This window comes from Apis dorsata, unplaced genomic scaffold, assembly GCF_000469605.1.
Source record: "Apis dorsata unplaced genomic scaffold, Apis dorsata 1.3 scaffold_52, whole genome shotgun sequence".
NCBI classification, from domain to species: domain Eukaryota; kingdom Metazoa; phylum Arthropoda; class Insecta; order Hymenoptera; family Apidae; genus Apis; species Apis dorsata.
Genome location: NW_006263353.1, coordinates 186,456 through 197,658, shown reverse-complemented (window position 1 = coordinate 197,658; position 11,203 = coordinate 186,456). Strand labels below are relative to the sequence as shown.

The 11,203-nt window shown below is 29.7% G+C and overlaps 2 protein-coding genes across 11 annotated transcripts in view; one reads left to right on the top strand and one right to left on the bottom strand.

Moving 5' to 3' along the window:
- Positions 1–247: 247 nt before the first annotated feature.
- LOC102680599 (zinc finger protein OZF-like) lies at positions 248–5,172 on the bottom strand. Of its 10 annotated transcripts, none has more exons than XM_006609005.2 (10): positions 4,479–5,171; positions 4,138–4,279; positions 3,877–3,987; positions 3,467–3,664; positions 3,034–3,376; positions 2,765–2,857; positions 2,487–2,573; positions 1,329–1,487; positions 943–1,246; positions 248–843 (listed from the first exon to the last, which is right to left on the bottom strand). In XM_006609005.2, the coding sequence occupies exons 3-10, from the start codon at positions 3,952–3,954 to the stop codon at positions 537–539; spliced, it is 1,569 nt and encodes a 522-aa protein (XP_006609068.1). In that variant the 5' UTR covers positions 3,955–3,987; positions 4,138–4,279; positions 4,479–5,171; the 3' UTR covers positions 248–536. The 10 variants fall into 10 exon arrangements, with proteins under 10 accessions (XP_006609068.1, XP_006609065.1, XP_006609067.1 ...); XM_006609002.2 differs by having other exon boundaries at positions 4,192–4,279; XM_006609004.2 differs by having other exon boundaries at positions 3,034–3,661; positions 4,479–5,172.
- Positions 5,173–10,243: 5,071 nt separating this feature from the next.
- Positions 10,244–11,203, top strand: part of LOC102681269 — a 7,989-nt gene continuing 7,029 nt past the window's right edge. The window contains exon 1 of the mRNA XM_031515060.1: positions 10,244–11,163. Coding sequence (XP_031370920.1) covers positions 10,874–11,163 — 290 coding nt within the window. The 5' untranslated portion in view covers positions 10,244–10,873. The remainder of the gene's footprint in view (positions 11,164–11,203) is intronic.

The window sequence follows — 11,203 nt, the reverse complement described above, 5'->3', positions numbered from 1 at the left end:
CCGTCCTCTTCCTAGTCCCCCCCTCCGAAAATTTTTCCCCCGCGCAAACTTTCGCTGAGTCTTTACTTTTTTTTTTTTTTTCGTTACTTCATTTTTTCCTTTAATATGGTCTCGTATTCATTCACAAAATATTTTTTTTCGCTATTAAGGTGGTCAGAAGAGTGTTCCGATTTTTTACGAGCCGTACTCTTCCTAGTCACGCCCTACGAAAATTATTCACTCGCGCAAACTATCGCTGAGTCTTTACTTTTTTTTTTTTTGCTTTTTATGATACCCTTTTTCATGCGTTTTTTTTTATTTAAGATATACCCGACTGTCACCAAATAATCTTCCCACAGAATCTGCACAGAAAATGTGCTGCCAGTCACTCCGGAAACTTGTATCTTCCTGAATGTTGTCCACATTTCCTTTTATGTTATTTTTTTTTACATACGTTTGCACGTACCGCATTCTCATGTTAATTAGTATTTTGTTTGTTTAAAAAGGTTAAAAAATTAACCCCTTTACCAGCTCCTGAAAGGTATTCTCTAGCTGAATCATTTAGGCTCTGGGAAGGTCACCTGACACTTGTAGACTTCTTCGAGCATTACCGCTTGCCCTTGACCTTGACTCACAGTAACAGGAGTCGTGGCATTCACTACAACAACCTGTTGACCTTGCTGAGCTTGTTGGGGCTGCTGTTGTTGCTGTTGCTGTTGCTGTTGATTACTCGCATTCGCTTGCTGTGCGTTACTTGGATTATTCGCATTCTGATTTCGAGCAGTTTGACCGTACTTTTCATGAATTGCACGATGACGCTTTAATGCAAAGCGGTCGGAAAATCCAATCTCACATATATCACATCTACAATATAAATAATAGTAGATACTTTCATAAAAAATGTAAAAGAAAATAAATAAATAAATATAAAGAGAAATTTAAAAATTACAAATTAAATATTACCTGTGTGGTTTTTCACCAGTATGAACTTTTGCATGATTTTTCAGATGTGTAGCTTGATTAAAGGCCGAACCACATATATTACATCTATAGGGTTTTTCACCGGTATGAATTCTTCTATGATTCCAAAGAGTTGAATGTCTGGCGAATGTTTTTTCACACACTTCACACTGATAAGGACGTTCACCAGAATGAATTCTTTCATGATTCTTTAAATGAGGACTTTGCGAAAACTGCATACCACAAACACTACATTTGAATGGTTTTTCACCAGTATGCACTCGTCCATGATTTTTTAGATAGGCAGCTATAACATAAAAAATAAATATTGTGAATATGCATTATGTTTTTTCTTAGAAATTTAATTTGCATAATTTTATTTTATTCACCTTTTGCAAAAGCTAAACCACAAACTTCACACTTAAATGGTTTATCTCCAGAATGGAGTCTCTTATGGGACCAAAGTGACGAATATCTGGAGAATGTTCCATCACACACATTACAATGAAATGGCTTCTCTGCTTGATTTTGACTGTTCTGTTTACCACCTGTAAATAAAGAAACATCCAAATTCTTAGTTTTCCTCAAAGGGCCAGTTCTACAAAAAGATATGTTTTGAGATAATTGATTAAATGCTTTGAAGAATTCGAGACACTGGATTGTGTATGGCTTTTTCAAAAATATACTCTTTCCTGATACATTCAAAAGAGAATTTGAATATAGAAAAGAGAAATTCTAAATTAGCATCAATAAATCATTTTATGATGCAAAATTAATAATTGTAATAAATGTAACAATATTATGTAGAAATTTAAACATGCAGGTCATGGAAGTTAGTGTAGAAAATAAGAAATTAAGTATAATATCAGATGTTTTGAATTTCACAACTTTTGTGTCATTGTATGAATGATTAATTATATTGAAATTATTAAAATGAGCTAATTACAGCCTATATTTTGAACTAAAGAAAGAATGATATGAACTAAAATCTAAAATAATTTTTCCATGATAATAATGCTAAAGATTAGTGAATCAAATTTATAAAACTGTCCCTTAGGGGAGATTTTATTCCGTGCAATGATTCTTAAATATAAATATTGACAATGCTACCAAAAATAAAACAAAATTGATGCAATAAATTTAAAATTTATAATATTGTATAAAAACCAGCAAGTGCCGAAGACTTTTAACTATCTACATAAATGCATGCAAATAAAATAATAGTATTATAAATAACAATGAATGAAGCATATAATATTAGATTTTTACAGATTTTAACATTTATTCTTCTGCTATAAATTTGAAAAATAGATAAAATAATTAATGAAAAGTTACCCTAAATATTATTTTTTGAAACAATGATATAATGTATTTAATTTTTTTTTAGACATATAATAATATAACAAGATATAAACTTTAAAAATTTGAATAATTTGAATAATTTATAGAAAAATATAAATGATGTCATCTGATTATTAATGGAGATTCTAAAAATACTATGAAATATAAATCCCTTATTTTGTTTCGCTATAATTTTTCCGACTTACTTCCTATGATGATGCGGCCTGTTGCCTTGCAGCCGCCACACTTTGCGAGGGAACTGATTCCAGAATCTAGTTTTTCGTCGTGTTTACCTACCATACACCATCCGATGTACGATCATGACAGTAATGAAATGATAGTAGTACAGGAAAGATGATTATGATTTAAGAAGAAAAATGTTTTTTTTTTTTTCAAATACATTTTAAAGCAATACATAATACTATGTTACATGACAAACATTTTTCTTCAATATGCATAAAGCAAAATAATAACTTTTACTTACCAATAAAAATTATTCCTGTGCCATTACATTTATGGCATTTAGTTACACTGGTAACACCCCTTCGTTTCACAGGATGATGACCAGGCTTGATAGCTACAAAAATAAAATTATTTTAAATATTTATATTATGGAAACTATTAAAATATGCTATCAATTAAATGATTATTTAAAATTTGTATTCTATTAGTTTTAAAACTGATAATAATATTTATTTTATTAAAATATATTAAAAAAGTATTATATATTAAACAAAAAATAATGAAACATACTTTTTTTAATTTTAGTAGGATGATGTTCACAGGGGTCTTCACTGCCACAATCTTCGCAAATTTGCACTTTTGGTTTTTGGTGCATATTTGTCTTATGGCTCTTTAATTCTCCTGGTAATGCAAAACAAGCTCCACACACATCACAGGTATATGGTCTTTCTGGTGTAGTTGCAACAGTAACTGTTGTAGGTGTTTGCACAACAACTTGTTGTGGTTGTTGTTGAAGATTACTAGGTGTTGTATTATGAATCCGTTTGTGATGATTCAGCAAACTCATATGTCCAAAGACCAAACCACAAATGTCACATTTGAAGGTCGCATTGGTAGCAGCCGCAATACTCATCTGATTCAATAATGTGTTATAACCGACAGGTTGCACATCAAAACGATAACAACCCTTGTCGTCAGTTGTGATCGCACCAATTGTGCTCACCGCATTTGTTTGAACCTTTTGAAGCATGTTGACATTGTAATAGAAAGGGAAGTCCGCAGTTGCTGATTGCTGCTGGGATTTGTCCTCTTTCTTGTCTGTCGTAACATACATCTGTTGAGATTGTTGCTGCTGCGATTGTTGACCTTGAGCAGCTTGTTGCTGCTGTATTTGTTGTGGATCAAACATGGCTGCTTGTTGCTGTAAATTTTTATTAAATAACAATTTTTATATATTATTAAATTTAACAAATTAAATATAAAGACAGAGAATCAATTAGAAGAATATTATAAAAAATAAAATACATAAACTTTTATTTACTGAATGATATTATAAATATTCAAGTACATAATTTAATTATTTCTTACATATAGTAATTTATCTCTATTAATATTTTCACAATTAATAATAACCTGTCTCTGATCGCCGTAGCTTGAATTGCTCTGCTCCGTCTGAGTAAAACTGTTAGTTTGCTCGGTTTGAGTAAACATGGAACACTTCACTGGCTGCTCGATTGGTTGGCTCTGTTAAATAATAACTATTGTTAGATATTATGAGCTTTGTACTATTACTTCAAAAACAATGACATTCTATAATGCTTTGTTTTAATCAACGTGCTATACACATTGGTATACGTTATGTGTATTAAGCATCAATGAGAAGCTAATAAATACCAATGGAGAAAACTCGTTCCTTTTTTACGTCGTGCTGGTATACAAGCTGCATACCTGTTGTATTTGATCAGGACGGGTTGTGTTCAACCACACCACGTTGTTGCCATTTGATTCTAGGGCCATTGATGTGTTGCCTTTGACCCTGCACAATCAGTAGGCATTCATTAAACAGAAACAAAACAAACTTTGATATATCTAGATAGATATGATGCATTTTCTCTCTTTGAAAAAGACCACACAAAGAAAAAACACATAATTTTCATAAATGGATCAAAAGAAAGCTTCATAAAATATAATAAAAAATCAAGACTCAAAATATAACCACGACGTATGATACTCACATGTGATAGTCTACACGGGCGCCGCGGGTTACATGCCTGGGTGCCAAACGGATGGTCTTCTAGTTGCCATGACTGCGGCGCGGAATGCCGCGCAGCTGGTCACACTAATCCTGATGATCGTGATACCTTGATAAATGATTTAAGTATTTTGTCCTATACAACATCCGAGAACAAGTTCCTCGTGTCGGTAGGGCCGTGGTCGTGGCGGAAAATCAATGGCGATCGATTTAGAGCTTTGATACACTTTTTTAGTACGTTAAATCCCGCTAAAATTAACACTAAACACAACGCCGTTACAATATTTCCTCTTCAGGTTGCCGTGAAATCAGTTTTGAGTTACACGCTTGTCAACGAACAGCGTTGACCCGCGCAGATCATGTCGTCCAAGCGCGGTGGCGGTTGCGGCGACTGGTATACGAAGCGCGGGTTTCTCGGTTGCATAAAATTGGCGGTACCTTGGCGTAAAGCTCTTCTCGATTTTATTTCCGTAAGGTTGGGCCACGTCGGCGCGTACCGTGGCTCAAGATAGGCCGATGCACGAACAAGCAGACCGAACACCGTCAACAAACTCTACGGTAGCCATTACACGCGACGAGGATAACAATGGGCGACACGAACGCGCGCTGCCCCCGATGCCTTTTTCCGACGCGTTTTCGGGCGCCTTCCGTGAATGCAGCCAAGCGCCGCCAAGGTCAGCTCCCGGTGACGCTTCAGAAACGCTAATAGCCGTTACACCGTGCAATCTTATTGGTTCATAACTTACTGTCGCTACTTTCTATTGGTTTTGTCGTTCTTTACATGCGAAACTTGAAAATTAATATTTATATTTTCTTATCAATTTATATTCTTAAATATAAAATTTATAGAAATAATTTTAAGATATTTAAATATTTTGTTTTCATTTTATTTTAAATAATTTTTGTAATTTGATTTTTTATAAAAATAAATGTATTATTTTTTAATGAAATTACTTATTGAAATATAATAAAAATCAAACAATAAATAATATTAAAATATTAAATAATTACATTTTTACATGCAGTAAACATAAATATTTGGATATAAAAATATTTTTTTGTATATAAAGAATGTAACTAGCGTTGACGTGGAAATCTGGCTTCAGAGTTTATATTCATCAGTAATTGAATAATTCAACGTAAGATGGAGTGACTGAATTTCCAAACCGACATAGATATTTGAAGTTTTTATCTATTATATATATTCGTTTCATATATATATCATAAAAAAATTGATTGTTAGTTTATAATTAATTTGAAATAAGTTTTCTGATATTTATTAGTAATTTTTAATCATTATCAATAGAATTTATGTAGAGAATCGCTTCCAAAATATCATTTTAAGTTATTTGGCAAATTTCCACACTTTTTCGATTTACATATACATCTTACTTTTTTTTTATTTAATATTTTAAAAATTTTTTTTTTATTTAATATTTAAAAATAAGTAATATTTTTAATTTTAAAATACGAAATTTTTTCAATAATAAGATTTTTTAATTATATTGTTTTAATTATTTTTTGTAAGTTGAATATTGTATAATAATATATAGTGAATTATTAATATTAACAAATTATTTATAATCGAAATTTTTTTAGATAAAAATATATTAAAATATTAAGCAAAATGTTGAGATGTAAAAATTATGCAAAACATTCTTTTAAAAATAAGTATTGTATTAAATAAGTCAATTTTCTATAAAAGGATATTACACAACGTGTGTACTTGTAGATCCTGCAACATCATAAATTATATATTTCAATTCATGACAATTTTCAATAAATTTTTTATGATAAATTTCAAAAGATAGATCTCTTTAAAAAATTAATTTTTTTTTTTGCTACTGATTTTTTCAAATATTGAACAATAAAATAATAGAAATGGAAAATTTTAATTTAATTAATTTAATTAATTGTTGATAAAATTTTTCTAATAATTATAATTATCATATTATCATAATTAATTTTGATTATATTCATAATTAATTTTGATTAAAGCCAAAACATTGTTATATAAAAATATTTTTTGATGTTTATTTATTAATTTATACACAATTTAAATTTGTATTAGATGAAGCGAAACAAAGATAAAATCTTTGTTACATTATCTTTTATCTCCTCATTATATCTAAAACAAATTTAAATTGTATATAAATAAGTTTTAATGAACATTTTTGTGTTTATTTTAATCATTTATATCAAAACAAATGATATAAATCGATCATTTATATTTTACGAATATATTAACATCCTATATATACACGCTAATAGTTAACAAAAAGTTTTATATCTGTGGTAGAATAAAGGAGGAGAAATACCTCTTTCCTTTCTTTATCGATATGATCTTATCTATGATGTAATATTTTTGACCAATATGCGTGCTCGTTTTTATGAATGTATTGAATCTGTCAAAATTAATCAATCAAATTAGCATTTTTTTTTTTTTTTAGAAGATTTTTTGAAAAAAAAAATAATATGTTTTAAAATATGTATATTTTAAAATATATATTTTAAATTTTTTAAAATTATAATATATATACAATAATATTAAAAATATAAAAATTTTCAAAAAATTATAATAAATTAAAATTAAATTAAAATAATTATGAAACTATTATTCCTATAATTTTTGAAAAATGATCAAATTTAAATTTGGTTGATGTTATCTGTAAAGAGTCTCAACAAATAATTATTAAGTTTATTGAAAATTATTCTCGATTTAAAAATTTATATATACCTTTCTTCTCAAAATATTACGATTTCATTTCGATTTTTTTTTCTGCCTTTAAATATAATTAGCATTGTCACTGATTTATCTTATGATTATGCTTACTAAAATATCACACGATTTAGGAAACAATCTTTTTGCAATTTACGTGAAAAACTATATAATAAATTTTATTATTGCAATTATACTATTTTATATATATTTCAAATTATATTTTAATTTCATTTTTTTCAAATTGTTAAATTTCATTTATTCATCAAATTCAAATTGATATCATGACATGCAAAATTTTATTTATTGACAAATGTACTATTTTCTTAATTTTTTTTTAACTTATCTAAATACACAGAGACGCGTGGAAGGTTGTGTCTTCAGCTGTCTGTTAACAGTATCACAGAATATCATTACGAAATTCACATCTCGTCGTTTTTGCGCAGTAGAACGAAGTATCAACTTTGAAAATCAAATTTAGGGGAATCATTTTTTATAGATTTCTATTTGGAACAGATTGACTTTAAGCATAATAGTTATAAACGATTCTGATACGATGTAGCTCGTTTTCTGAATAAGTGTAGATTTTCATTTCGAACGCTTATGATTTTAAAAATTCCCTCGAAAGCGTGTAATCGATATAGGTGACCTACTTTGAAATCGCTCTATATGGAGTAAAGTAAAAAGAAATCTTTATTTTTTTAAAGAAAAAGAAGAATAAAGATATTTTAAGTATTTGGAAAAAAATATTTAGAAAAGTAAGAAAAAAAATAATATTAATCTAATAAAAAAAATAAATAAAATGAGATTTAGATTTTATAATTGATCTTATAAAAATCATATATAAATATTATTAAAAATTTTTCAAAATATTTTTTTTCAGAGACATAAAAATAGATGTCAATATGTATTATTTCTTGACGTTACTATAATTAATTACACGCAAAAATTTAATGAAAAAAAATTAAATAAATTAAACGATAAACTAGATTTGATAAATATTTATTTGATAATTTTTACATCTCATTCACAATTTGAAACTAAAACAAAATTTTTTAATATATAATAAAATTTTCAAATTTTTAAAAATATTAAAAATCGAATCTTGCTACTTTTTTAACATATCAAGATTTTAATATATTCAAAATAAAATTCTTTAACATTATAATTATATTAATACTTGTTCAACACGTTAAGTTTCTTGATGCATCATATAACTTAAATTACATAAACTTAATAAATTTTTAAATGGTCAATACGGCCCTGTAAAATGTAGCGCCTGTTTCAAAACGCCTCGATGCTCGGCACCAGTCTCGCTTAGTCAGTTGGCGTCGCGACGCCGTCGCCAGACGTATTCGAGAATCATACACGATATAATTGCCGGGTATTCTTTGTTTCTGACATAAACGGGGATAATTACTCAAAGAACGTACTCGCGTACGTTCAGTGTACGCGAACAGTGAACATCACAATTCAATTTTCACCTTTGTTCCAGCTACGAGAAGCTGTTTCTTCAAGGAGGAAACCAGATTCATAAAGTGAAAAGTATATTAACGAATTAATATTTAATGAAAAACGAAATTAAGACTGCGTGGAACAGTTAAATGTGAAGATTCTAGGCATAGCATCTCACAGGATCACATCTTTTGAAATCATAAGTCGAATCACGTTATATACATTGTGTCAATGTAGAGTGCATTATCGATGAGCCACGAGCTTTTCAACTTTGTCCCAATCGTTCCCAGGAGGAGGGTTTAATTCAATCATCTAAGGTGCTAAGGATCATTCGTTCTTGATACAAATGACGCGCATCAAGATAACAAAGGACACGACTGATATGTTCTCAATCAGAGTCAAATGACGAACGAGCCTCGTGATTCCTTCGATTAGCAAGAAACGAAGGAATAGGATCAAACAGAGACTGAACGAAGGGATTCTTCTTATTGAAGAATATCCTGTCGAAGGAGAAAAGTGGAAAGAGACGGCAATTAGACTTATCAGACTTATATAGCATTTCATCGATGATAATCAGTGAGATTTGTCAAGTCAACGTTATAGTTTGATCGTTGCACAATTTGTACAACTGTTAGATATGCATATATCGTTTGGTGATATTTGTTGTGAATAGATGTTTGGAAAACTTTAGTATGTAAACCCAAACTAGTTTAATAATCATTTAATGGCTTAATTAGAGAACCGTTTAATTAAGGAGAAGTATCTACAAAAAGCGGTGAATTCGAGATTTCATCTTCAAGAGAGTTTTAAAAGATTAAATTTCACGAAAAAGTAAATTATTGTTTTAAAATATATACTTCCTTATATAAGAAAGAAAAAGAAATAAATATGAAATCCTAGAAGAAGCATCATATTATATCCTCAAGTGAAAAAAACAATGTTTACATATTTGATTAATTAGCTATTTCACAAACAAGATTTCTCCAATCAAAATTTGTTTCGTTTTAATTTTGATCAAATCCTCGAAAGACCTTGTACTTTCAGTATTGCTAAGTTAGAAGCTTTTTGAATATTTCTCATCTCCTCGTCAACATTTCTTTCTCCTTATCACTCTTTTTTTAGGTAACGGATACAAAACAACCCTTGCTAAAACAACCCTTAAATCAAAACTATTCGAGTACCTGGTACCTAAATTTGTCGAGACGTTCGCGGACAGTTAATCTATTTATTGCTAAGATGCATCCAGGGTCGTTGACCTATGGTGTGTCGCTCGAATAATTTTAGGCAGTCACGAATTTGGAAATTAACTGTGCCACTGAGCTCGAAATTAAAAAGGAGGAGCATGGTCAAGATCAATGAATGCTATCCACACGTGTCTGTTCTTTTTAATCACGAATGATTTACGTACGATATGTTTTCAATGCTTATTTTCTTCCACTTTCTTATTTCATAAATTTACAAAATATTAAAATGAAAAGTAAAAATTCTGAATGAATTATTGAAACTGGAACGGTGATGATACACTCTCGAATTTTTTTAGAATTAATAGCATATTCAATCAAGGACGGTATCGTCTTAGATTATCTTAATACACGGTAGTTTTATGTAATAAGTTAAAAGACATTCTACAGAAAGATTCAAGAATCTTGGAATATACTCGATTGTAAATTTTCGAAGCATATTCGATTATTATTCGACGACCCGATTTCTGTGGTAAATTCCGCGTGGAATTTTGATTAAGACTTGCCAACCGAATTCACCATCATGATTTATTTATACGCATATTCTCAAATGAAATAATATTGGATTCGAAGAAAGTCGCCTTTGCCGAAGATTCTCTATCAATTTTCAACGCTGTTCAAAGCATAAAATATTATACGTGATGTATTTTGTAATAAATGTATACGTGATTTAATAATCCAGCCAATCTTCTACTAGAATACTTCCTTAAGGTAAAGATAAAGATAGTGTTAATTGAAAAAACTCGAAATATACCATTCGAAGAAACAATAGAGAAAAGAAAGAATGATGATTTATTATGATTCTCTGATTCTTATTTCAAGTGAGAAATCTTTTGATTAAAAATATTTTAAATTATATTAGAAACTATATTAAAATCGAGGTCAATTGTGATTAAATTTAATATAATACGGATTGTTATTTTTTTTTCCTTTATCAACGAAACGAAAATATATCTTACGGAAATGTCAAGTTCACCAGATGGGCGGAAGGCCCCTCCTCCGAGGCTGAAGATTCAACTTCCTTTACCAGGCCAGTATTATCCGCAGACTGGTATGGGATACGTTTCAACCCCATATGGTCAAACTCCTATGCCGATGACACCGGTTTCCGGTCAACCGCAGATGCTTTACGCGAACAAAGCCAGCGAATTTGTATTTAGCCAGTTTAAAGGTATCAAGGATCTGACCAAATCTGGATTGAGCGTCGGCGAGAAGAGCGCATTTTGGCTTTACGAGAAGGTCTGCGTAATTTCGTGTGTGTCTCTTATGTGAATCACTGATTATCAGAATAAG